Here is a 27,382-nt window from a genome sequence, read left to right as displayed (position 1 = left end):
CTGGAGACAGAGGACAGGGAGTTAGAACCAACTACCTGGAGCAGAAGACAGAGGACAGGGAGTTAGAACCAACTACCTGGAGCAGAAGACAGAGGACAGGGAGTTAGAACCAACTACCTGGAGCAGAAGACAGAGGACAGGGAGTTAGAACCAACTACCGGTGCCATGTGCAATTTTAAACCCATTTAGGCCTGACGTCGAAATAAAAAAACGCTCACTCTGAAAGAATATATAATTATATATTCAAAGATTTGTGCCACATTTAGGGCGACTGTGGCTCAGGAGGTAGAGCAGGTCGTCCAATGATCCATGGGTCGGCGGTTCGAATCCCGGCTCCTCCTGTCTACATGTCGAAGTGTCCTTGGGCTCCTGATGTGCTGGTTGGTACCTTGCATGGCTTCCGCCGCAATCGGTGTATGAATGTGTGTATGAATGGGTGAATGTAATGCACAATCTATGTAAAGCGCCTTGGATAAAGGCGCTATATAAATGCACCATTTACCATTTACCATGTGCAATTTTAAGATAAAGTTGGCTTTTTAGACGCGAGGCCGATTCTGCAAATGTCTTCTAAATCAGTAGTTCTCACAAAAAAGCAGATGTACAAGCTCACAAAGTGATGCTCTTACAAGTATGAGATGAGCTTACCATAGGCATGGCATCCCCATATCACCCCCATATCTTCAAAGTCTGATCGGACCCTAGCCTGAGCTAACGCTATACCTTTCTGGCCTAGATGGGAGGGCCGCGGCTCAGATTTACGCACCCCCAACATTGGTTCACCGATCTGTCCGTCAGCCCCGGTCTCCCCCCCCCCCCCCCCCCCCCCTGTTGGAGTATACCATTCTAACGGACTGTCAAAGTTATTTCCACAGAGTCGGCACACATTGTTTTTTTTCTTAGGCTGGGCTCTTTAGCCATTCTCCTCAATTTCCTCGCATAGCCTCGTTTGAAGTTCCACTGGTAATGATTTCCTCACGGTGTTATTTTGACGGGTGCACACCGCTCAGAGCCCTGACGTCACATCATTTGAAGCGACGCCTACGCGGAAGGGTTGACTCCCACGTTTAGGCCAGAGCAGCCCCTGCGTAAATCCAGGCTTTCATTTTTCGCGCAGACGAAATGAAAGCCTGGGTATCGAGGCTAATCGGACCCTAACTCACCTCTTCAGACGCCATCGTAGCTGTAGCACATGCCGTAGCACTTGCCCTAGCCTCGACGACCTTACAGGCGTATGCCAAGGCTCAACTTACGTAATTTAGATGTGTAGATTGATTATGTAGACATAGCATTCTATAGTGTATACTCATATCTTTACTGCACAGTTTTCGTCTACTGTTAGACAGATGCTACATTCTTAGCTTCCTTATGATTCTTGCTTTGTATGTATTTGATGTATTACCATGTGTTGTTCTTGCTTACTGTACGTCGCTCTGGATTAAAGGTATATTCAGTGATTTCACTTAATTCAAATATCACTTATTTTTTCTTATTTTTTGGATAGTCCTCCCTACTATAAAGGGTGCTGACCATATAAGGAGTTCCTCCCTGTCCCCAGTGAGCCCATGGGGTCAAAAAACCCTACTTTCGGTTTGGGCTTTGGGTGGCAAAGCCTTCATCCAATCAGGATGAGAGGGGCCTTCATCCAATCATGATCGAGTGGGGCGGGCCTTGGTGCACGTGATGTTGGTCTGTTGTACTTCCCCCACTGTAGAGCGTGCATGTGCACATCTTGTTACCGGGGTGGACCAGGTTTTTTTTCCAAATCACTGAATGCTCCTTTAAGAGCGTCTGCTAAATGCCTAAATTGTAAATTGCTATTTTTTTTATAGCCAACATAAAAATCTGAAATGACACAGATAACTTTCCCGGTCTTAATGGATTAATGAATGACCCACAAACCTGAGAAAACAGCCAGCACACAATAAATGTCCTTTTCACATAGTTTTATTTACCTCAGTGAGCTTAATGACCACTAAAATGATGGCTCTGAGTGTTGACCACTTTCATTTAATAGCCAATGCAAAAATCTAAGATGACACGGATGCGAGCGAGGGCTGGATGACAAATAAGGTCATATCTGATGTATATTGTGAGTCACGTCTCCTGCTCTTTTTCTGCCTTGCCTTTCTCTCAACTTGAAAAATGCTCTATCGTTGTAGTTATGTCAAGCTGTTTTTCTGTTTACCTTTGTGTCTGTGTGTTTTTGGTTTTTTTGTTCTTTCTTTTGTTTTTGTTTTCTGGGATTCATATTTATGTTTGATTTCTGTTCAGTCATTCATTATTTGGTGGAAAGATTTTAAAAATAAATAAAAACAAATGCTTTCCCAGTTTCAATGGGTCAATTAAGATCATAATAATTAAGTAGGGGGGTCGTTTTCATCGATCGCACTATTGGCACTGTCTGGAGTTGTACCAAAACTTGCCTTACACACAAAAAAGGGTGTAATGTAATTTCCAGGCCTAGGCCTACATCCTTATGTACAATGTAGGTCAGTGGGCATAGCTGACGTAATCTAAAGCAACCAGCTTCAGATTACATCAGCTAGCTTTTAGTCTGTCCTGTACTGGACACAATTGACTGTTGCGACATTGTGCTTTAGGGCTGTAGTCTATCAATCATTTTCGGAGTGATTATTATATATCTATAATTATTTACTTTAATCAAAAAGAAATCCATTTATCATCATATCAACAAATCTACGCAAAAGATTATAACAGATTTAAACTCAGTGGGGACTGGGGAGTAACAAGAAGAACATGGGGGCGACTGTGGCTCAAGGGGTAGAGCAGGTCATCCAATGATCCATGGGCTGGCGGTTCGAATCCCGGCTCCTCCTGTCTACATGTCGAAGTGTCCTTGGGCAAGACACTGAACCCCTAATTGCTCCCGATGTGCTGGTTGGTACCTTGCATGGCTTCCGCCGCAATCGGTGTATGAATGTGTGTGTGAATGGGTGAATGTAATGCACAATCTATGTAAAGCGCCTTGGATAAAGGCACTATATAAATGCACCATTTACCATTTACCATGGGAATGAAACGTCACATCCGGGAATTAGCCAGATTTATGGAACAGCAACACTAGGCATTCATTAAGAACCACTTACATTTCTACCATTGTTGGCCTGACAAATGAACATCACATTTAGGGATGCTCCGAAAGGGACATTCTTGGCCGAAACCGAATACCGAATATAGGAAACAGTGATATCGAACCGAATATCCGAATATAGGAAACAGTTATATCGAACCGAATATCCGAATATAGGAAACAGTTATATCGAACCGAATATGATTAATATTATATATCTTTTTTCCTACCATTGCTGTCATGGCCGCACCTTAAAGCCACCTAATTTATGGCAAAAGAAATGGTTATGGCAAAACTTAACTTAAATAATAATCACTATTATGGGTCCATAAAACATCTATTCGGCTCTTTTGAATGCATTAATTGCATACACTATTCGGATATATTTTCGGCCTATTCGCGCCGAAAACCGAATAGGCCGAAAATGCATTTTTAGCCATTTTCTGCCGAATATTTTCTGCGGCCGAATATTCGGTGAATCACTAATCAATCACATTTACCTATCCTGAGATCCAGCTCCTGTCGAACATCCACAGCGTCGTTAACGTTAGCGTCTGGCGCTATTAGCGTCTCACAGGCTCGTCGGATGGAGTTTGGAGTAATCTCAGAGAATTTCGCCCGGAACACTTGTATATTGGCCTTTACTGAAACACACACACACACACACACACACACACACACACACACACACACACACACACACACACACACACACACACACACACACACACACACACACACACACACACACACACACACACACTATTAAGTGCCACCGACAAGATGACGAGATGAATCTAACCATGCACTGATTGCCACCGACGAGAAGACGAGATTTTTGGACATTTTTTATATATATTTTTTAATCCATATTTTGAAAATTCCTCTAATCTGGTGTGCAGGTGATGACATGCACATGACATGCACAATAGAATTTCATTTTCTTTATTTTATTTATAATGGGAACAGTGGCACCCAGGACCAAAACTGGTGTTTACCCCCTGGCACTTAATAAGGAGATTTATCACGAGCAAAAATTGTACATTGTTGAAAAATGCAGTTGCCTTGATTGTACCGTACAAGTACAAGTCATAGACACGGACGGTGCTTGTTTGAATAATTGATGTCAGTAACCTCTGCCAACACACAGTAATATCATACCTGCTTTGCAGACATCTATGATCTCAAAGCCAATGTTCTCTCCCTCTCTGTCACAATCAGTCCAAATGACTAAAGCCTGGCACTGCTTCACCTCTTTCTCCAGGGTACGCTGCAGAGGGAGAATAGAGCTCTTGAGAGCACGAAATGAAACCAAATGGACCCGTAAGGGTCCATTTGGTTTCATTTTACGCACTCAAGAGCAGTAGAAAGGTAGAAGGGTGCAAGGAAATAGGGCACGATTGCAAAAAAGAAGTTAAAGATACATATGAAAAGAGCTCGACATCTGTCAAAATTGTAATATATCCATCCATATTTCATGTTGGTTGTCTTGATTTGGCAGATATGGCCCCCTGCTGCTAGCAGCATGTAAAGACAATGAATATTATTATTATTATATTATTCATCACTGTTATGGTCTAGTTGTTCAAAAGAAACATCTATTAATCAATAAGCAATTACAGTTGACGATTATGAGAAGTAACAACCACATTTGGGCAGCGGTGGCCTAAGGGTTAGAGGAGCGCCTTTGTTGCCGAAAGGTTGCCGGTTCGATTCCCCGGACGGGAAGGAAAAATCTGGGTGGGGAAGTGATTGTCATCACTCACCCAACACCGCTGAAGTGCCCTTTCGCAAGGCACTGAACCCCCAACTGCTCCCCCTGGAGCTGCTTAGTGGCCAACAGTATAAGACTGTGGTTGTACTGGTCAGCTCCCAGGTTTTAATGTGTGTGTGTGTGTGTGTGTGTGTGTGTGTGTGTGTGTGTGTGTGTGTGTGTGTGTGTGTGTGTGTGTGTGTGTGTGTGTGTGTGTGTGTGTGTGTGTGTGTGTGTTTCTATGTGCAGGGCGTTGCTGAAAATGAGCACTTGTGCTCAGCTACTACCCTGGGTAAATAAAGGATAAAAAAAAGAAATATTCATTTTAAGCCACTACACTAAACCTTAGACATATTTTAAAAGGGTACTAGAAATCTCATGAAACTAATAATTAGCAAAAGAAAAGTCAATGCCAAATTTGGAAAAAGGAAGAGCTTACAAAATGTTCTATAGGATTACTGAAATAGTACTTATAAACATACCTTGATTTGTACACTGTTCTCAGGACAATATTTTTCCACCTCAGCATCAAACAACATCACGGGATTGCAACTGTGCCTGAGGAGACGGTAGACATATTACAAAGTAGATACACGAATGAAGAAAGAAAAGCAGGTGAGCTTCCTCTGGAAACTGCCCTTTGTTTAAGGCAGTGGGTGCTCAGCTTTAAATATAACTTAATTCATAAACCAACCAAGTGGAAAGGGCGGCACTCCAAAATTAATAAAGATGTAAGAATGCAATTTATCATGTTTATTTGAGAGCGCTGGCGCGTTTCGGCAAACAGCCTTCTTCAGAGCTGATTTTTTTAATCTGCTCTGAAGAATCTTTTTCCACTTAGTTGGTTTAGATACACAAATGCACAGCACATAAACTTTACACCTGGTACTGGCTGAGATATGTTGTTTTCACACATACCAAAAAGAATCTACATTTCGCTGATATACAGAAAGATATGATATACAAAAGACATATTATATTCCTTAATCAAATATTTATTCAACCATTTGAGATACACAGGGCCAGGCAAATGGCATCATTTTATGAGGAATAAAATGAAATGAAAAGTGTCTTTTTGCAGTGTTATATTGCGTTTGGTTGCAGTAAATATATCAGTTTCTTCTGTACCTCAGTCTGTACCACCTTACCATTGACATTTATATATTATAACTAACAGTTGGCCTTAGTGCCTCTCTAGTAGTTTTATGTGTTCCTGAAGAGAAACTTTTTACAGCTCTAGGACTGATTTTCAACCATTTTCATTTCAAGGACCCCCGGTTTGACCTGAATTAGGCTACGGCCCCCAATTTAATGGCATTTCTATCTCTGGGACCCCAATACATTATTGTAAAATGAATGTTGATGTAACTCTGAGAGTGTACAAATGGAACCAAATGGACCCGTTAGGGTCCATTTGGGTTCCGTTGGGTTCCTCCGCCACGGTCGTGCTGTTGCATTTCCTCCATTTGGTACATTCTCTGAGTTACAGACCGATAAGGGTCCATTTGGTTCCTAATTATCATTTAGCTGGGGACCCCCTGGAACTCTCTCAAGGACCCCTGGGGGTCCCCGGACCCCACTTTGGGAACCACTGCTGTACACTGTCTATTGCGGCTTAGTTACCATTTCTTGAACTGTGATTTGAATTCCAAGCCCAGCAGATGTCCAGACACTGACGTCATTGACACCGACACATTCTGTAAGGGAAAGAATAATTAAAATATGAATTTGTTTACACAAGAAATAGCTATAATTTACTACTTGCATGTAAATCTCTAGTAGTATCTACATTCACATACCACCAAAAACAACATCCATTACAATCTTAACTTACCTGACCAAACAGGTTGTATTCATATTCGTAGATCTTATTATACTTTGACATTCCTTCTTTCTGGGAATGGAAAACATCAGTCAATACTGTGGCAAATCCTAGGGTAGGATTATATACAAAAGTCTATTTGGGTAATTATTACACTGGTAGGAGATAAGCTGTAAAAAAACAAATTACAACCAACATAATAAAGGCCAAAGCTTCCACCCAGCAAGTCAAGTGCTGGTATTAGATTAGCCCTGGTCCAGTGCTTACAGCGAGTCTCTCACTGACGCCCTGCCAGACTCCCATCCACTGCTCACTAGCAGCTTTCCCCACTGCGTGCGAGGGTTTACAATTCCCCGAAAATAAACAAAACGTCGTAACTACTCACCGAGACAAAGCCTGCTAGACCTTGGTAAAAGTCTATTCTCGAAGCTGGGAAGCGTCTCAGGTGTGTGTTAATTAATAGGGTAGTAATTATCCAACCCTATTACCTAAATCGTGCCCATGAGAGAACAGTTCATTCCAGACCAGTCCTTCACTCCAGTGGTTCCCAAACTTTTTCATGTCAAGGACCCCCAAATTGACACTAAATAGCCTGTGGACCCCCATTTGAAAAGATATGCCAGGGACCCCAATAAGAGAAGATTCTTACGGCTCTAGCAGTGATTTTCAACCAGTTTAATTTCAAGGACCCCCAGTTTGACATGCATTAGTCTATACGGACCCCCATTTAATGGCATTTCTATCTCTGGGACTCCCAATTTATATTGTAAAATCAATGCTAATTTAACTCTGAGAGCGTACAAACTAACGGGTCCATTTGGTTCCATTTGTACACTCTCTGAGTTACAGACACATAAGGGTCCATTTAGTTCCAAATTATTATTTAGCTGGAAATGAAATGAGAAATGAGGGCATATTTACCCAGGGTATCTGGGCTAAGCTCAAGAACTTGTTTCCAGCCAGGCCCTGCTCATAGAACACATTTCATCGTAGTGGTTGATGCCTTGTTCAAGGGCATTTCAGCGGTGGTAATTTTTAACGTGTCGGACGGCTGGTTCGAACAGGGAACCTTCCGGTATCTAGACCGCGCCGCTATCCGTTCGGCCACCGCTGGGTACCCTGGAACTCCCTCAACTACCCCTGGGGGTCCCCGGACCCCACTTTGGGAACCACTCCTTACCCGCCTCGCCGTCCCGCCGGACATGATCTCAGCAATCCCCTTGGCAGCATCGTTCTTCTCGGCCACACACAGCACCCTCTTTATCTGCGTCCTGCGGATCATGTCGTCAGCTGTCTCTAGTGGGACTGTCCCAGAGACAGAGTAACAACACCTGCTGCTGGTCCTCTGGAGTCCTGATCTGAACAGAGCCCTCCCGAGGTGCTGTACCAGCATACCTCGATCCGCCTGCCTCTCACATGCGGCTCTACTCCCCGGCAGACAGACAGACAGCCCCGGTGTCAACAACAACAACACGTCAGACACTGACTGTCACTTCCAAGTCACTTTCACTGGGAAAGCTACAGCTAAGTTGTTATGCTACTATGGCTAGCAATAGCCCCATAACGATAGAAGAACGACATGTGAAATGTGTAAAACAATATAAACATCGAGGTCCATCTTCTCGATTAGCATCTGGTATCCATTGTGAATTTCACGAACGCAAACATGCAGGGAAACATGCCGAATAAAAAAGTTTTTGGGGGACAGATAGCGAGCATGTTTGTTTACGAATTCCGCGCCTGATCACGGGCTGCTACTGGTGCTGTCGTAAAACTGTCGTAAACGTAAAGCGTGCAAAGAAAAAAAAGAAATAATAAAAAAAGAAATGTGAGACTATATTAACACGAGACAAAGACGCATTGCATTGAATTACTACTTGTATAATAAAATAATAAAAACATATATGAAACAACTAATGAATAAATAATATTTAAATAGACAACTGAATACATAATGCGGTAGTAGCACGATCACGTGACAAGACATTCTCCAGGATCCGAGCAGCTGGGTAAACATGGCGTCTGACCTGTCTCAGGGAAAGGATGTAAAATACATGTAGTGTTCTCTACGTGTCCTACGGGTTCCTCCGCCGCGGTCGTGCCGTTGCATTTCCTCCAGGAACACAGCCACGGGAGACGGGAGTGGTGCATGGACATTTTAGACCTTCTCCGGCGATGCCACTGCAAGATATGGTCGCATTTCGCCTCGCTTCATTAGCCTGCACGACCCCCGCTATTATACCTGGAAGTGATTTGGACGATTTTGTCGCAAGCTGATTGCTTTTGTGTGTAGGTAGAGAGAGAGAGCCGCGGACAGATCATGCCTCTGGTTCAGTGTCATTTGGTATGCTGCCTGCAACACGTTATCATCGTTTAATTAACCTGCTGATGATCTGTGATGTGAGTAGTAGTATGGTCACTTTGAGTGACAGACAGTCCGGTGGATGCTTCTAGCCTCCTCTGCCTTGATTTGACCACTGGGGTTTGACTGCTCTTTCTGATGGGGTCGCTGTGTGTGTGTTCTAATGCCTTGTAAAACAACAGCACTATGATAGGCTCACCAGACGTGGTGGCGTTCACTAAAGAGGATGAGTTTGGGGAGACACATCCTGATCCCTGGGCTCTCCCCGAGGAGTTCTCTGTCCCTCTCCACCCTCTGGCCAACTCCAACCCGTGGGCCAAAACCTCGTATGCCAAGTTCACCAAAGACTTCATTCTCATCTCTGAGTTCTCGGAGCAGGTGGGACCCCAGCCTCTCCTCACCATCCCGGATGACCCCAAGGTCTGTGGCACCTTCGATCTCAATTACTTCTCCTTGCGCATCATGTCTGTGGACTACCAGGCCTCGTTCGTGGGCCACCCGCCAGGGAGCGGTTATCCGCGCCTCAGTTTTGTAGAAGATTCAAGAGTGGTGCTGGGAGACTCCAAGGAAGGGGCCTTTGCCTATGTCCATCACCTGACGCTCTATGACCTGGAGGCAAGAGGATTTGTGCGTCCGTTTTGCATGGCGTACGTTTCAGCAGACGAGAGGAAAATCATGCTCCAATTCCAGGAGCTTTCCCTCCGCTTCTCCCAGGCATCAGAGTGCCTGAAAACTGGCAACAGGCGAGCATTCGCCAAGGAGTTGCAGAGGAAGCTTCGGGACCTCGAGTAAGGATGATATCTACTGAAACCGTTAACACTGTTTACTAATAGCCCCTTTCGGGACCCTCGGTTATCTTTTCTGTATTTTGGACGGCGGTACAAAAATACAGAAAAGGTAACCGAGGGTCCCGAAAGGGGTTAAGTTTACTAACTACTTTCTAACTAATGCGTATTTCTGTCCCACAGTAGTATATGATATTTTCTCTGTTTAATAGAAAGCAGGTAGACATCACAGGGTGCACAGATGAGATGGCAATACAAAATGTGAAGGGGCACATATGGACGAGACACATCTCTTAATAATGACACAGTATCTTCAAACTGTTGCCCTAATGAGCAGCACAAATAGGTTCTTACCTACTGTACGTTATTGACATGTATAAGAAAGTTGGTAACTTAAAACTTGATTGGGGTTCAATAATGGAGAGGGACAGGAAACAAAGAGAGAGAGAGTAGGGGAATGACAAATGACATGCAGCCATTTGCCAAGCATTATGAATAATGGTCGCATGGCCTGTTTCTCAAGTTTTCATTTGTGTTGTGTTGTGTTTTGTTTCTCTTGTCCTGTCAGGTACACGCGCTCTGTGCTGCAGAAGGAGGAGGGACGTCACAGAGAGGCAAGGCCACAGAGCATCTACTCTGCCCACGCTGTGGAGAAGGCCAACGAGATCGCCAATGTGGAAAAAAGCATCTATGAACACAGGGACCTGCTGCGACAGATCAGCTCCTACCCGCAACGCCCACGGCGGGATCCCAGCGCCGTGACCTGCCAGAAATGTTTAACCGAGTGTCTGAGCGTGTACGCCCCTCTTACCAACCCCTTGAAGCCTAATTGCACTGGAATGGGAGAGGCCGGGGAGAAGGGAGAGGGCCAGACACCCGAGAATGGAACCGAGGATGATGCGGAAGAGGAGGAGGGTGTTATTAAACGCAGGCCGTCCTACACCCCCCAGCTGATCAAAGCCAAGTCGGCCAAGTGTTTTGACAAGCGCCTGAAGACGCTGCAGGAGCTGTGTGACAAGACATTCCAAGAGGCCACTGTTGAGCTGCTGAAGGAAACGGAGAGGAGCTTCCGCGGCGATCTGTGCTATTTGCACACGCGTCGCCTGGACCGGACACTCTGCAGGAAGCTGCAGGTCACCAACTTCCTCTTCGAGGAAGACCTCGGTGAAGACTACGAGGAAGACGGGGGGACATTAAGACCGTTCTGTGCTGTGAACCACGCTGTAGACAATGGTACTAAACTCACACACCCGCCTCCCATAGTGCTGTGTCCTGAGCCTCAAGAACTGGATTCCCTTGAGCCGCTCGATCACTTGTTGGACCTAGTCTCAGAGACCAGTCACACCCGAGATAGTGAGCTATGCCCCGGGGAGAGCCGCCTGGAGTCGTCTCCCTCCGATCAGACGCTGGAAACCCAGGAGAGCTCAGAGGAGACCAAAGGCAGCTTTAGCAGTGACAGGAGCGGGGAGGGGCTGGGAGACGGGGAGCCGAGTCTAGCCAGTATGAATCCACCCGACCCGGATGCTGACCTGACACCTGAGCCTAACCATCCCACCTCCTCTGACTGTGAACACTACAGTGACGCAGAGAGGGAGAGCACCAGCGAAGAACTGGACATAACCGCGTGCGAAGACGATGTCGAAAACGGGGGCGACCAGACTCCCGTCTCTCTGCGGGAGTGTGCGTCAGAGTCGGAGGCAACCGAGGACAAGTGTGATGGACAGATGGAGAGTGGCTGTGAGGGTGTGACTGAGGATGATTGTCAGATAGAGCCTGAAGCGTTGGTGCAGATGGACACGGCATGCTGTATGTCTCAGGAGGGCTTCCTGTTTGAGGCTCCGGGCCAAGACGCAGTGCCTGGTCTGGGGCACACTTCAAACCCACCGCCCCCTCGCTCCCTGGTGGTGGTCAACCAGGAGCCCCAAGCCAGCCCCAAGCTCCAGGGGGACTACGCTTTAGGCTCTGCCCGCTCGGGGAGCCCTATGATTGGGCTGGAGTTGCCAGTGGGGTCCCGGTGCTCGGTGGAGGACGGCTCGGACTGTGCCATGAGCGCCTCCACCGGGTCCGATCGGGCCGCCTCGCCTCTGGGTTACGGAGAGATATTGACCCTGCGCCAGAGGAAGAAGGCAGGCCAGGGTGCACTGAGGTTCGTGCGGCAATATCCGTTCGCCTTACAGGCTCTGTGGTGTCTGCTGAGCGGCAGGACCCTGGTGGTGCTCGGGGCGGACGAGGGGAGGGTTCGCAGGCTGGTCGCCGCCCTTGCCCTTTTTGTGCCGGCGCCCGGCAGGTGTGGAGAGAGGGTCCAACCCTGGCTGTCCTGTCCTTTCACCCTCACAGATCTGCAGAGATGGAAACTCATAGGGCTGCAAAGGTATTCAATTACACTACTAGTCATTCTTCACTGCATTAATTCACATCGTTTTCCTATACATCTCTGCTGTCGGGAAGAAACCACTTTCAGGAAATGAAAAATATATACATTTTTCAGGAAATGAAGAAAACCTTTATTTGAAAACAAAGCAATACTGCCTCATCAAAGTTGGTGGTGTGACTTTGTTTTTTAAAGATTTTGTTTAACTTTTTGCCTTTTTTTATTGATTGATTAACAGTAGTTTGACAGGAAAGGGGGAGAGAGATGGAGGGGATACGCAGCAAAGGTCGTCGGATCGGGACTCGAACCCACGACACGCTTTCATGCTGGATTACCGGCCTAGGTGCCTGGACCGCTCGGCCTGTGTGTTGTGACTTTATATATTGTCAATGAATTCCATGACGGGGGGAGAGGTGGTGGTGGTTAGCTGTTTAGCAGACCCAAGTGCTTTTTACTACTTGTTTTCATTGGTTCGATATTTTCGAAGCAACACACAGAAGTAAAGGGTGTTCAATAGCACTGATTTATGCAAAATGAAGAAAAAAACCTCAAATGGAGTTAGGTGGTTTCCTCCTGACAGCAACGACATTCTGTATAATAATAGCAGTTACAGGTGCTGTAGAGCAAGAGCAGAGAGCTATACAAACAACTCTCCCCTAATCAAACAACTCTCCCCTCCCTCCATTTTTTTTAGTATTGCAAACTTGTAAAAGCCAGAAATATTTGTAAGATTTTGGTCGTTTTCCATCAGCACGCCTCCTACCATTCCTGCATACCCCACAAGGGGGGGTGCACCCAACAATTTGAATGTTGGAGAAGGCAGAAATGATCTTTTCAACCACATGGTTTGGTTTGTTGAACTGACATCCTATAGGACATCCTATATATCAACGTGGAAGTACTGGCAGTATAGCTAACCGGAACCATATCCTGTTTTCTGCCTGGTGGTGAACAGCAATGTATTCTTTCTTATTGTTATTTGACTCAGTCCTGAATATAGTTAGTTACCTGAGGGTGACTCAGCTATAATGTCAGACTTCTATTCAGCCCCCACCTTTTATATTTGTCCTTTAACCACCTGTTTCTCTATTTCTCTTATTATAAAATAATTTTATAATAATATCTGAGCAAATTTCCATTAATTCAACACTGCTAACAGTGCTAAAAGCTGATTCTCTCCGTTTAATAAAATAATAATGGCATCTTTAGATAAAACAGCTTCTTGACCCAGATATACGATCTTTGTATAATGAATACTGTACTCTAGTCTAAATTATTCAATGTATATTTGTAGTCAGATAGTTAAATTACACTGTACATCTCTTAATACAGAGATGTATACAGATATATATATACAGTATCTAATGCAACAGTGGATAATCTTAAATTTGTACTGCAAGGCGGACCGCAGCTCTCAGACTCTTGTTAAACATCCCTATGTATGTTCCCATAACAATTCTGTACAACGGGTATGTAAAGCAATACGACAAATCTCTCCCATCATCCCCGACCTCTTTCTCCTCTCCCCCGCAGAGTGGCGTCTCCTGTGGGTTCCAGCATGCTCTTCTCCCTCTCGCGCTACAGCCGGTACATCTCCATACTGGACGCCGACCAGAAGACTCTGCGCTGCCCGCCGTACCGTGGCCAACTGCTCGCCAACATCGCCGACCACCGCACCTACGTCCGCCGCGGCTCCACCTACTTCCTGCACGTCCAGAGCACGCTCAGTAGCCTGGCGGCCCGGGCCTTCCTGTTCACCTTCACCCACCACCTCCACCTCCCCGTCAGCTCCCAGGAAGGGCCGGAGGGAGTGGAGGCCAGGCGCTGCAGCTTCTTGCAGGAGCAGCTGGGCCTGGGGGAAGAGGACAGTCAGATACTCCTCTACCTCAGCCAGCTCATCGCACGGCGCTACCTGGAGCCCGCTGCCCCTGGGTCGGTCACCTCGGCAGTGGCAGCTCCTTGTTTTAGTTTTAAATACACCACCAGCGTTTTATACAAGATCTGATTCATTCTGCCCGACAGATGGACTTTGGGTGGGTTGCGTTGTCGTGTGGGACCAGAACTCCCTGAGGTGTTTTGGGTGGATTGCGTTGTCGTGTGGGACCAGAACTCCCTGAGGTGTTTTGGGTGGATTGCGTTGTAGTGTGGGACCAGAACTCCCTGAGGTGTTTTGGGTGGGTTGCGTTGTAGTGTGGGACCAGAACTCCCTGAGGTGTTTTGGGCAATCATCAACCCTTTATCCACTAACTTGTAGCGGGCCCACACAGGTGATCTTACTGCTGAGTTTCAGCACTGGTTATATTTTAGCTGTGGAATCTCACTCTGCCTTTCTTTGTTTTCATTGCTTGTCTCCTTCCTGCTCTTCTCTACTTGGACCATATTCACACAAGTGTCCATTTAGCTTTTACTTTAACAGCTGTGGGAATATGGTCATTGGTCAATAGGGAAACAGGTCAGTAGACGGAGTAGGAGAAGTGAATGTATTGGGTCAGAGTACTCTGTTTACTTCTGTTTATTTAGTTCAAAGCATGCTCGGACACAGACGGCCTTGAGCTAATCTGGTCTGGTGTCCTTACTGTAGTGTCATTCATTTCACCTCTGTGGAAATACCGGTAATGTTCCTCATATTGCTGACTCATCCTTCCTTTTTAGTATATATATATTTTGTCTCTGTGCCCGGCATTTCCATCCATCTGAACTCAAGCCAACATAGCTGCCGTTGTATTTAAGGGTGACCTGACGGTAACTAGCTTGTGGATTGGTCAAATCATAGCCTTAATTAAATGTCCACCAATCATTATCTAATTTATCAACGGTGATATCATCTCAATGTTTTTCAGGTTTGCTGTACTTGGCCCCTCCATGCTAACATAATCTGGCTGCTACGAACAGGTTTGAGAGTGTAGAGGGATGTCTAAGGCTCCATTATATTAGGTCAAAGCTGTTCTTAAAAGAGTCTTTTGACTTTGCCTTTTTAAAAGTTTTCTGTTTTCTTTCTTTCCTCCATACACACAGTACATTGCCATTGTGAATGAAACCCTAGATTGTCACAGTTCCCAAAGTGTCAATTTTGTTTTAAGAAGAGACTTGGTCGTGCATTTCAATCCAATAGATTTCGACCTCTGTTAGGGAGAGCATAGATTATATACATTCTCAGAGGCTGCTTCAGGTTGTGATGATGATGATGATGATGCATGAAGTGTGTGTGTGTATTGTTGTGTGGATTAGTCCCAGTCAACTCCCTGTTTTATTGCATGTCCAGAAAAACCCATCGGCCATGTGTACCGGACCAGTGGCTGCCAAAAGCTAATATGAACTCCTGGCAAGCATTGCCATGAATACTGACTCAGTCAGACCAAAAAAGCTACTAATCTTAAATGTATTGAATTTCACTGTTGTCTTAACCACTTTCACCCCGGCGTGCCTAGTTTTGGCATGCCATTATAGGCGACGATTTTCAAATCTTTTCAAATGATTTTCGAATAGGGCTTAGAATAGTGGTTAATTGAAGTTGTGTGAGAGTGTTGTAGCGTCAGCATGGGACTGTGTTGTACTTGTACCAGGGTGAAGGTGAATCACCATAATGTAACTGATAATTCTTGTTTTGCTGTATCCTGAGAATGAACCTGACGACTTTGAGTCTTGTGGAGACGGCGCTGAGATGTGACTCTTATGTAGTAATAGGTGTTGTTGTTGTTGTCTTGAGACAAATCAATGAACTGACATAGATCTAACCGTGCCATTGTAGCAATCCAGAGATTAACACATGACTGATGCCTGATGCCGTCCATGATTTCACGCAGAAAACCAGTTTTAGTCACCTTTGATGGTTTGCATCATGTGAACAAATGACTTTGTTTCCTATGCTATACAATAGAATTGTGATCATACCAATGCTGATGTGCCCCCTTTTTGGTAAGAATATGGGAAGAATTACAGTAGTAGAGTATATTCTGGAGTGTTGATTTAACCCTTGCAGAGTTAAATTACACTTCAGATTTGACTGTATACTAGTATTTCCCAATGCCATGAATGGTCTGGGTGCTGGGTATTGGAAAGCAAATTTGATCAAAGCTTTTACAAGTGGTGAAACAGGGAAAATCCCTGCCAACTCTGAACAAAGGTGAACGTAATCTTTAATGTTATGCCGCAAACGCCAATTTTGGTTCGATCTACAAGCTCACAATGAGCTTTTATCTTTGCGATTTCTGGAGCGGGACACTTAATGGAGTATAAATGAGGCTTTATAGTGGTGCGATTTAATGGCACTATCAAATTGGAGCCAAAGGCCTACTTAAAACTACATTGTCCAAATAGCTGAGAAGTACAGACAATGAGATTAAGGTGATTCTAATCTTCCTATTTAGAACAAGGCCGATCCTGGTTTGATTTGTATGTTACTGTATACAATCGACATATCTATATAATTGCACACTATGTTGTTTTTAAGCGTTCCAGGCACTATTTTATTCCGTATTCCATTCCATTAGAATCAAATTTTTACGTGTGTCTCAAGCCTATTTTTTGAATGTTATTTTGCCATTATTGGATCAGATTTTGGGTTTTACTGTTACACAATTCTGGCTTAGTTGTTACATATTGTCATCAGTGCAAAAAGGTGAATGTAATTACAACTAGGTAAAGTGCCCCTCGGGGCACAGGTCTCCACCAGGGCAGATCAGGTTGTGGCCTCCTAGTGGCGCTATAATAGGCCAATGTGAAAAGGGTGCCATTTCTTCTTACGCCTTGGATGGCAATTTGATGATTTGAGGCATTTTGTTCCAAAAATGTGTTTTACAAAAATATCACCTGTTTGTGACGCTATAACAGGCCAATGTGAAAAGGGTTGGTTATATTCCTCAGCCTAGTAGGAAAGTCTGTGAAAGATTTCACATAAATTGCACGCTGCGTTCATGATTTGAGGCTTTTTGTTCAAAACGGGCCAATCCTGCAAACTTTGAAAGCCAATTAGGATGGAATATGAAATATCGGACAGATCCGTCTTGAACACATGACTATAGAGATAGTGTGTGACGATTTGTGGGATTTTTGGACAGAATCTGGAGGAGTAATATCAAAGAATTTGGGGCAGAGGTTCATCGTTGGCATCCAGGGAGAGTGTGTGCGAAATGTGGCTTTGACCGGGTTAACGGTGCCGGAGATTAGCTGGTAACAGACAGACGGACTCACACACAGTCGGAGTGCAAAACATACTAAGCCATACCATAGTGTGCTTAACATCGTCTTCACATTCAGTGTCCTTTACTGTATGTTGCCATGTCATGCCTGTGTAGAGTATATAAACTAATTCATGTCTCATCCTGAGGTTGAAACGGTTGGCCTCGATGGAGGGGATAACATCACTGTGTCTGTCAGTGTTAAACCGTGTGGTGAATGTCTGGATATTTTTATGTAATATTGATATTATTTTATTCCATTAAATTATTTGAATGCATTGAGATGTTTTGAGTTGATGTCAGATGGACATGTGAGGTGGGCAGAGAATTCACACACACACACACACACACACATATACTATATCTATATATCTATATATAGCAATCATAATGTAGAAATACTCTGTAAAAAGTCCCGTATTAAAACTTTTACTTACTTTTAACAAAAGTGATTAAGTTAAATGTTGGGTTAGATATTTACAGTACCAAATGTAGTGAAACATTTCACTACGTTTGGATTGTAATTAGAGTAAGATACAATAATAAACATGTATAAGTTAATGTATGTTTTATAAATCGGCAAATAACTGGTGACTTAAAACTGTAAAATAATTATAGTGGAGTAATAAATAGTTGCCTCTGAGATGTAGTGGAATACGGTATGTGAGTCAAGTAAAGTACCTCAAAACTGGTGTAGAGTAGAGTAGAGTAGTTGGAGGCCAGTATGGCTGTTCCGACATCAGGGATATATGATGACTCAGACAGGCCGACACTGATAGACATTTGGATTTTTGGTTCTGGAAAACCACTGCCAATACATAGGCTATGGCATGTTTGAAATTGATCAGTCGCATTATCGCTGATTGATCACACACTGCATTTATAGATGGATTTAAAATGAATTGATATGTGCAGGAAAGAGGAAACATTACATCCCACTTGGAACTTGTTCAAAGTCCATCCAGTCCAAAGTGTTAGTGGTTCTTAAGACAATTTAGCAATATAAATTGTATACATTTTAATGAATTATAAATACTAGCCCCCGCAGGGGGTACTGCGCCCTGAGCGCATTTTTAAATTCACTAATAAATTCATTATTAATCAAGTGTAAAATCGAAAAAAGGGCTTCGTTAAGACCTCCATATTATGGTCAATGCCTGTGTGAAATGTGGGAGTGATTGGTGCAGGCATTGAGGAGATACGGCGGTGTTTGACAGACACACATTCAGACATTGTCAGAATTATAGTATGATGATGGATGACTGCTGTACACGTGATCTATTAAGGTTGCTTCCAGACATGTTGGTAACTGACCAATATGTACACACAACCTGGTATCAACTCCCTGTTCTAAGTGCCTGTTCTAATACTTCCCACTTTTTCCACTACATTCCTAATGTGGCTGTATGATTGGCAGTGGTCTGTCAGTAACAAGTTCAATTCCTACAGTAGTTACACCTAAACTGATAAACAGGTTGCACCTTTACATTTCCTTGCCATACAAGGACTACAAGAGCAAGCAATTAAATCAGAACAAGTTTATTTTAAATGATCAAGTACAATGCTAATTTAAACATTTCTAGGTTTATAGGAATAACATGTTAAATGATAGCCCTCAATCAATACCCCCACCCCTCTTCAAATGACATTAAAAACAAATAGCACTTATGACGACCTTCACAGTGTACACTAAACAACTGGAATGGTAGGCCTGATCCAGAAACAACACTCTCCCAGTGATCCCAAGAGCTGAGCATAGGCATTAATGACACAAAAAATCTAAACAAAACCTTGACAAAGTAATACAATGCACAAGTCATAATGTTGCTTTCTTCAGTCTCGATCACTTAGGCATAGACAGAATATCTCTACGTATACATTTATATTTTGGGGTAATTGAGGCCAGGCGGTGGAGAGATCTGTTGAGTTGTTTCCGAGTCAGGTTACGGTAAACACTATCTTCATCCATGGTTCAATGGTCGTGACAGTACACAGGTGTAGGTTGGATGAACACTGATGTCTCATGGAAAAGAGCTCCGGCATCCAAACTCCATCTCAGCCAGAGCACCCTCTGCAGCCACAGTGGGTGCATTCAATGATCCTTCCCTGTGCACAAGTAAGAATCAGAGGTTTTTTAACACACAAGGGCACACTTTCCTACACATTCTCTTCATTTCAGTTATACATAAGACAGTGTAGTGTAGTGTTACACTATAGCAGGGTTCCCCCCCTTGTGGCCTCTGGAAGAATTAAAAAAAATAAAAAAATACTTTTTTTGAGGGGGTCCCAGATATAAATGGCATTAAATGGTGGTCAGTAGCCTATGCATGTCAAACATTTGCATTTGCATTTCAAGACCTCGACCTTGTGCGTGCGGACTCGGCCCCCAGCCTGGTACCCTAGTCAAAATATGGCCCTTGAGGAAAATTAATTGGGGAACCCTGCACTATAGTGACCGATTGTGATATACAGATCCTTCTATTGCATCATGGGTCATACAGTAAACCGGTGGTCCTCAGAGTTACTACAGTAAGTTAAGGCTAGTCGATGTGGCCCAGAGGACCAGAGCCTATCTCCTGTTTCTGTAGCGTGAGGCAGCTTGAGCAAGTACATACTTTCTCCCAAGTCAAACCTTGATGCTAAGTGCCAAGCAGAGAGGCACTAGGTCTTTGGTATGACTCGGCCGGGATCGAACCCCAACCTCTCAATCTCCACTGAGCTGGTTTTGAGTTACTACGGGTTTGTCTACTATCAACGCCAGGAATCAATAAAGTGACCTGTAACTCATTTCTACTACGTAGGGGAAAATGTACATTTGTAAACCATGAGGGATCAAATTACATACATTTGTATGTATTATGCTGTGTGGGCCGGGGTAGCCAGTTACCTTCCAATACCCAAATGGTCACTCTACCTAATGAGCCATGTTTTAATTATTCACAATTTAGGCATTTAGCAGACGCTCTTAATCCAGAGTGAATCTGAGTGATTTACATGAAGCAGAACAAAACATGGCAATACATCATATCGTTGCTGTCCGGAGGAAACCTCATAACTCCATTTTGTAGGTGTTAAATCAGTGCTATTGAACACCCTTTACATCTGTGTGTTGTTTTGAAAATATTATATAATCATTGATATATATAATTGATATATATAATCAATGGAAAGTAGTAAAAAACACATTGGTCAAAACCTCTCAACTCCATTGGACCCTCAAACTGTCTGCTAAAACAGCTAACTCCACCACCGCTCTCCTTCTCATGCAAGTAATTGACAATATCTAAAGTCACAACACACCAACTTTTATGACGCAGTATTGCATTATTTAAAAAATATATATAAGGTTTTGATAATCATCCTTTCAAAAATAAATCCTAAGGGAACCATGTCAGATTATGGTGGTTCCTCAGAATCCTCACATAAGACTAGCAGGACAGTTTTATGACTCTGGATCCCACAACACACTAATCTAGTTTACGTTTACAAAGATTACCTTTGTCATTTTAACACTACTCTTCCTTGCAATGCCATACACGTTTCCACTGTTATCTAATGTCCACCTGGTTTTAGTTATGTAGAATGATCTATATAGGCCAAGTACAAGATAACTGAATACATCAGAGTCAATAAATGTCACAGAGACTTACAACTTCCAGCTTGCTCTTGGGGACTCTGCAGATGCAGTTTGTGCCGAAGTTGGTGTCTCGTGTCTGGATGCAGCGCAGGCAACACAGGTTCTCATAGCCCTGCTTCTTCCATTTGGCGATCAGGTTCTTGTCGGCATACCCTTCCTTTATACAATACTCGTAGAGTTCTGGGGAAATACATAGGGTAGACAACACAGAGTTAAGCGTTTTGACTGATATAGGCTATATCTAGCCCAAGATTTAGACTCTCGTAGAGGTTAATCTTGGGCTAGGCTATATCAAAGAATGTTCAATCTAACACCACTACAATATGAATATATATGTACCTCTGCTGATGGCTTTCCTTTTGTAGAAGAGATCAAAGATGTAGCGGCTCCGCTGATGATGAAGCCGGAAAATGGGCCACAGAGACTCTACCTTTCGCTTGCCCTCATGAGGCTCCGTTTCAGCTGAAAATAGAACGCATTTGAGATGAGATCATGTTACATTGACGAGTAACAAGGCTAGCCTGGTGGCAAAATCGCCTTATATTATGTTAATTTGGAGAAACGCTCAGGTTTGCGTTTTTAGTTACGAACGTGATCAGTAGGAGGCCACGAAGACTACTGATTCCGAAATATCCTAAACATTCACGTTGTTTTTCCAATTCATTTTAGACGAAACTGTGTTTCGCATTTAACTTTATATTTCACAAAATGATTTACACATAATGGTCATGATGGTCACGTAGCCTAGCTGGTCGCTACGCAGCGGCATTCTTCATTGTTTATGTTAATTATTTACCTTCTCTCATTTTTTGATCCAACTCGTCCAATGTCGGCTCAATGAGCTCCCAGCCATCTGGAGGCGGCTTTCGACTCCTTTTCACTTTTGGCATTGTTTCTGAAAATCGAAGAAAACACAAAACAATCGTCTGTTTATGTGTCGTTTAGCTATTTTGCTAGCTCGTTTCGATTTCAGTCCCGTATATATGACGTCATCTATCCGGGGTCCTGTTCCCAGACCCAAGCTCGTCCGTTGAGAGAGGCGTCACTTGCTAAATACATATTAACATATTTCATTTTTATTTATACGCCTTTCAAAAAGCTGTCCGTGTCTTAAAATAATGCACGTTATATAACAATTAACCGTGTTTAAATACATATCTTCTTTATATTAAAATATGGTCTAAATCTGAATAGATATCGTTCTCTCGGCCTTGGTATAAGTACATTACGTTGCATCAGGTTAGCTGACTAACAAATTGACTGTCGATAAAAAAAAAATCTAATCTTATAATCAGGAGGATTCACTCCAATCATTCGTACAAAATTGTGGATTTTTATAAAACAATGTCTATTATTTAATATCATATATTAAGAAAATATATTTGTTTAAACATACAATTTATGAAAGGCAACATGTTGAACTACTGCCGTGAGGACATCAACACAGTCTGTTTTTAGCCTGCAGTCAGCAAAAGTGTCACTTCATATTTTTATATTTTCTATTAGTAGGCCTATTTCTTCGCCGAGACATCTGTGGTAACATTTGTGAAAATGCCAAAGGGAGGTAAGGACAACTATTCATCAACACGATATAATATGTTGATGTTGTTGTTAGCATGTACATATCTGACTGTACAGTACTCTCATGTTACTCCTCAGCTAACGTATAAGCCCTCCCACAGACGTCTACTGGAAGCCCCCATAGGTCCCATGTTAGACCCAGAAAATGTTGTTTTATGTAAACTTTTATGATTCAAATGTCATCTATAGGTTTAGCAGATGAGATTAAGCCTGGTTGCTAAAAATTGCACGTTGAGCAATTTGAGTTATTAGCATAATATGTGACCATACCATTAACATCCTATATAAGGCAAAATAAATTATAATCAAAATTTCATCATTCTTTAAGTAGCATGTGGCATATGAAACTAGGGGGTTTTCGTGATTCTGAATTTTGATTGATTGATTGAAATATTTATTAACAGTTTGCAATTACAGTACATTTCAAGCACAAACTCAATACAAAGGCTGTTAACTGTGAGTGGACGACCCAATTAAGCATTACACTTGTTTACAAGAGGGTCCACCATGTTCAATTCATCAAAGTCCATTCCAAGCATTAGTTTTGCACAAAAACACTCATTGGGGAGGAAAACGGCCATAGCCATCATCACAAATGTGATGAGGTCAGCACATTTGGGCAAGTAGCTATGGCTGTTTTTAGCCCAAGGAGTGTTTTTTGTGCACAATGCTTGGAATGGATTCAGAATCATGAAAACCCCCTAGTTTCATATGTTACTTGAAGAAGGATGACATTTTGATATATATATATTTTTTGCCTCATGTTAATGGTATGGTCACATATTATGATAATAACTCAAATTACTCAACGTGCAACTTTTAGCAACCAAGCTGAATTTCATCCATTAGGCCTATAGATAACATTTCTATTATAAAAGTTTACATTAATCACCATTTCTGGGTTCAAGGAATTTCCAGTAGACTTTAAGATGATTGGTGGCATGCTTCTTTAATCTACATTAATTTGCTTTACAACACATACTGTTACAGTCTAAAATAAGAAAAATGTTAATTTGATATCTAGCTCCTTTGGACTATCATGTGTGATCTACGTTGAATGTCTCCTGTGTAATGTTTACAAACATGTTTTATATGTCATTTTTCATAACCTGAACAGGTAAGAAAGGTGGCCATAAGGGCCGTATGCGGACATACACCAGCCCTGAAGAGATAGATGCCCAGATGAAGGCTGAAAAGGAGAGAAAAAGGGTTGGTTGAGAGAGATGTTGAGAGAGCCTGTGTGTACATTTGTAACCTGTTGGAGCTTACCTGTATTGTAACTGGCCTATCTTGTTGTGGAACAGCAAGAGCAGGAAGGTGAGGGTATAGAGGGTGCAGCTCAGAATGCTGACGTGGAAGAGAAGTTGCCAGGGTCGGGATCAGATGACAGCGACGATGACAGCTCCCAGGTTTGTTTGCTCTCTGCCTCCCTCCATCTCTCTCTTTACCTCACACTTGTTCCTATAGCCCCTTTCGGGACCCTTGGTTACCTTTCCTGTATTTGGGACGTCGGTACCAGACATCCCAAATACAGAAAAGGTAACCAAGGGTCCCGAAACAAAACTTGTTCCGAGTAGAGCCAGACCAATATCATTTGACTGTTTTGATCGGTATCAGCAATTATGCAGCTGATGTGTCCTGACCACTACAAACCCGGTGTCTCTATTTCTGCCACATATGAACATTTTCAAAAGTTTTTAAAAATCTTCAGATATAGTAGTATAGTAGTAGTAGTAAAGCTGCATCCATTATGTTGTCAGCTTGTAGATCGGCTATTTAAAAAAATGGAATCGGGCTTCAGTGGGGGGCGGGGGGGAAACAAGTTAACTTTATGTGTATTTTATTATCAAAGATAGAAGAAAACTTTGACAAAATATCGGTCAAAACATGTGGTGGATCGAGGACTCTCAAATCCCCATCTGTCCCAAAATGTGGCATCGGTCGGGGCTCTTCTTCCGAATACAGCCTTTTAAAATAAAAAACTGACCATAAACTGTGTTGACTCTGTATTATGGGTAATCGTTTATGTGACATGTTAATTTCAGAAGAAGAGAGGAGGTGTGGAGGGATTGATTGAAATTGAGAACCCCAACAGAGCCGCTCAGAAATCAAAGAAGGTGACTCAGATCGAGTTGGACGAACCCAAGCAATTATCAAGGAGAGAAAGGTGTGAATGACAAAAACTATTACAACTTTATTGTCACATCCCACGTTTACATGCATGCAGTAGGCTAAGTGAAATTATTTCCTGTACAAGGGAAAAGATGCTGTTTCTGTGATTGATTTGAAAAGGGGAAATTAATACAGAATATGTGGGACTTTGTGGATAGTCATGGTACATTTTTGTTAGTGAGACATTTTAGTTTGTGATTGGGGGGGCTTGTCTGTTTGTCCCCGGTGGCTGACGGCTACTGAACAAAGCAGTTGTTGCCTAATACACTCTCCTTGTCTAACATGTAGGGAGGAGATTGAAAAGCAGAAAGCCAAAGAACGCTACATGAAGATGCACTTGGCAGGGAAGACAGACCAGGCCAAAGCAGACCTCGCTCGCCTTGCCATTATCAGAAAACAGAGAGAGGACGCGGCACGAAAGAAAGGGGACGAGAAGAAAGGTGTGTACACAGACTTGGTTGCAAACCTAGTAGGGCTGCACGATATGGACAACATGTCATCTAGTAGGGCTGCACGATATGGACAACATGTCATCTCGGTATTTATGCCAAACCTAGTAGGGCTGCACGATATGGACAACATGTCATCAAACCTAGTAGGGCTGCACGATATGGACAACATGTCATCAAACCTAGTAGGGCTGCACGATATGGACAACATGTCATCAAACCTAGTAGGGCTGCACGATATGGACAACATGTCATCTAAACCTAGTAGGGCTGCACGACATGGACAACATGTCATCTAAACCTAGTAGGGCTGCACGACATGGACAACATGTCATCTAAACCTAGTAGGGCTGCACGACATGGACAACATGTCATCTCAAACCTAGTAGGGCTGCACGATATGGACAACATGTCATCTCAAACCTAGTAGGGCTGCACGATATGGACAACATGTCATCTCAAACCTAGTAGGGCTGCACGATATGGACAACATGTCATCTAAACCTAGTAGGGCTGCACGATATGGACAAAATGTCATCTCTGTATTTATGCCAAATATTGCGATATCGATACGATATAACCGTTAACATTTCATATTCTATATTGTAAGTGTTGCAACATTGAAAACTAAACATTATTCAAAAACCTGCCCAATAACAAGTCACTCTTAACTTTAAGTGCTATTTGTAATTTGATATTCTAAGTGTAGCAACAATGAAAACTAGCATGGATGGGATGTTGCTGGCATTAGAAGTGGACGATATATGACGATATATTGCGTTGCCTTTTTGCAATACTGATATTGCGCATGTTCAGAATCAACGATAACGATATATTGTGCAGCCTTAAAACCTAGTGATAATCCCAGTGATATTTCCACTTTTTCTTACCCTCCTTATATCCATAATTCAGGTTTCCGCATACCCTCAATAACACAAAGGTCACATATCCTGTATGCATTTGACCATGCCATGTCATGATTAAAATGCCATGAATGTATTAAGGGAGACATTTTCACGTCACAGAGGACATGAAAACTGAGAATGTTACACTGAGGTCAAATCTATGAATGTGAAAACTACAAGTTTACTTTCTGGTCTCCAGCTGCTACCATCAGTGTCTGTGACATATACAGTAACAGATTAAAAAAAAAAACAGATTACGGATTATCGTAAATATTTTGTTTCTATATTTTATTATAGAATATACTATTATAATCATCAACAATGAAATAATGTGCATTAAAGGTGAGACGGCGTCCCTTTAAGCAGTGAATAGCAGTGAGTGTGTCAAAATATTAATCCAAGGTCAGTTTTGCTAAATTTCTTGTGTTTTGTATTTTGACATGTTTCTACTCCAGCAAAAGAAGCAGCGTCGATGGCAGCAACTAGAGGAATGAACTCCCTCTCTCTCAAATGATGCAGAATTGGTTTATCAGCAGAATGTATGGACTGGTGTGATATATATCTATATATATATCTATATACAGTACAGTATATCATAAATATATATTTATATATTTGAGTATTTTTGAAGTAAAAGTTATGAAAAATCGTTTACTTTCATTGTTACATAATACCATTTGAAAAAATGGTTGAGGCCTATTGAATGGGGCTCTGGATATTTTGCCACAGAATATTGGTTCTGTTGCTTCACCAAGGAAGTACTGTAAAGAGTGTAAGACTACATTGAGAGACCCCCCTCCCTCCTACACACACACACACACACCCTTTGTTACACTTGGAATGACCCTCTCTCTAACTTATAACCTCATACATGATACTGATACATGGAATTGACTTTTGACTTACTTTGGTAATTGAGCTTTGCCACTTTTTGTTCAAGTCGTGCATTGTATATAACTCAGATTAATTATGAAACCGATGAACGAAAAACTTGTTTTGGTTTGTTAAGGCTATTCTTTTTTGGGAGAGCTACCATGGCATGTCAGGTATTCCCATTACTGGTTTGACATCAATTGAATAGTACATTGTATTTGTGTATCACATCTCATACAAGTAAAGTAAACTCAATGTGGTGCACATTAAAAGAGAATATATTTAAATTTGTTTTCTAAACAAAATAAAATGAATGTAGCAATATCTGATGTGAAAATAAAAACATTTACCGACAAGACTAGCAATGCTAGTTGGTGCCGGATCTTGGTGGATACCTTGAA

At 42.7% G+C, this 27,382-nt stretch overlaps 4 protein-coding genes across 6 annotated transcripts in view; 2 read left to right on the top strand and 2 right to left on the bottom strand.

Annotated features, from left to right (window-relative positions):
- The window catches only part of top3a (DNA topoisomerase III alpha), a 45,323-nt gene extending 36,904 nt beyond the window's left edge, over positions 1-8,419 (bottom strand). Inside the window, exons 1-6 of the mRNA XM_079519394.1 lie at positions 7,850-8,419; positions 6,682-6,741; positions 6,471-6,544; positions 5,330-5,405; positions 4,256-4,364; positions 3,595-3,738 (exon numbers count right to left, since the gene is read on the bottom strand). Of these exons, the coding sequence (XP_079375520.1) occupies positions 3,595-3,738; positions 4,256-4,364; positions 5,330-5,405; positions 6,471-6,544; positions 6,682-6,741; positions 7,850-8,062 (676 nt within the window). The 5' untranslated portion in view covers positions 8,063-8,419. The remainder of the gene's footprint in view (positions 1-3,594; positions 3,739-4,255; positions 4,365-5,329; positions 5,406-6,470; positions 6,545-6,681; positions 6,742-7,849) is intronic.
- A 244-nt stretch (positions 8,420-8,663) lies between these two features.
- Positions 8,664-17,642, top strand: smcr8a (Smith-Magenis syndrome chromosome region, candidate 8a). Of its 2 annotated transcripts, XR_013791452.1 has the most exons (4): positions 8,664-9,819; positions 10,385-12,187; positions 13,721-14,258; positions 14,400-17,642. XR_013791452.1 is itself a non-coding variant. In XM_079519393.1 (3 exons), the coding sequence occupies exons 1-3, from the start codon at positions 9,218-9,220 to the stop codon at positions 14,190-14,192; spliced, it is 2,877 nt and encodes a 958-aa protein (XP_079375519.1). In that variant the 5' UTR covers positions 8,664-9,217; the 3' UTR covers positions 14,193-17,642. The 2 variants fall into 2 exon arrangements, 1 of the variants encoding a protein (XP_079375519.1); XM_079519393.1 differs by having other exon boundaries at positions 13,721-17,642.
- A 1,245-nt stretch (positions 17,643-18,887) lies between these two features.
- On the bottom strand, positions 18,888-22,025 carry bud31 (BUD31 homolog). Its single transcript, XM_079520613.1, has 4 exons — positions 21,798-22,025; positions 21,341-21,463; positions 21,015-21,181; positions 18,888-19,470 (listed from the first exon to the last, which is right to left on the bottom strand). The coding sequence occupies exons 1-4, from the start codon at positions 21,889-21,891 to the stop codon at positions 19,420-19,422; spliced, it is 435 nt and encodes a 144-aa protein (XP_079376739.1). The 5' UTR covers positions 21,892-22,025; the 3' UTR covers positions 18,888-19,419.
- A 406-nt stretch (positions 22,026-22,431) lies between these two features.
- pdap1b (pdgfa associated protein 1b) lies at positions 22,432-27,382 on the top strand. Of its 2 annotated transcripts, none has more exons than XM_079521041.1 (6): positions 22,432-22,565; positions 23,700-23,791; positions 23,887-23,991; positions 24,631-24,749; positions 25,043-25,194; positions 26,564-27,382. In XM_079521041.1, the coding sequence occupies exons 1-6, from the start codon at positions 22,553-22,555 to the stop codon at positions 26,620-26,622; spliced, it is 540 nt and encodes a 179-aa protein (XP_079377167.1). In that variant the 5' UTR covers positions 22,432-22,552; the 3' UTR covers positions 26,623-27,382. The 2 variants fall into 2 exon arrangements, with proteins under 2 accessions (XP_079377167.1, XP_079377166.1); XM_079521040.1 differs by having other exon boundaries at positions 24,628-24,749.

The sequence above is a fragment of the Electrona antarctica genome (genome assembly GCF_951216825.1).
Source record: "Electrona antarctica genome assembly, chromosome: 14".
Lineage (NCBI taxonomy): Eukaryota > Metazoa > Chordata > Actinopteri > Myctophiformes > Myctophidae > Electrona > Electrona antarctica.
Note: the sequence above shows the minus strand (reverse complement) of the source record. Positions and strands in the feature narration are given on the sequence as shown.

Coding starts and splice junctions, on each gene's coding strand:
- bud31 (XM_079520613.1), bottom strand. CDS start 21,891: ATGCCAAAAGTGAAAAGGAGTCGAAAGCCGCCTCCAGATGGCTGGGAG. Junction 21,464..21,797: donor GGATCAAAAAATGAGAGAAG/GTAAATAATTAA, acceptor TTCTATTTTCAG/CTGAAACGGAGCCTCATGAG. Junction 19,471..21,014: donor CCAAGAGCAAGCTGGAAGTT/GTAAGTCTCTGT, acceptor ACTTGTGCACAG/GGAAGGATCATTGAATGCAC.
- smcr8a (XM_079519393.1), top strand. CDS start 9,218: ATGATAGGCTCACCAGACGTGGTGGCGTTCACTAAAGAGGATGAGTTT. Junction 9,820..10,384: donor AGGAAGCTTCGGGACCTCGA/GTAAGGATGATA, acceptor TTGTCCTGTCAG/GTACACGCGCTCTGTGCTGC. Junction 12,188..13,720: donor AAACTCATAGGGCTGCAAAG/GTATTCAATTAC, acceptor TCTCCCCCGCAG/AGTGGCGTCTCCTGTGGGTT.
- pdap1b (XM_079521040.1), top strand. Junction 23,992..24,627: donor GCGACGATGACAGCTCCCAG/GTTTGTTTGCTC, acceptor TGTTAATTTCAG/AAGAAGAGAGGAGGTGTGGA. Junction 24,750..25,042: donor CAATTATCAAGGAGAGAAAG/GTGTGAATGACA, acceptor TCTAACATGTAG/GGAGGAGATTGAAAAGCAGA.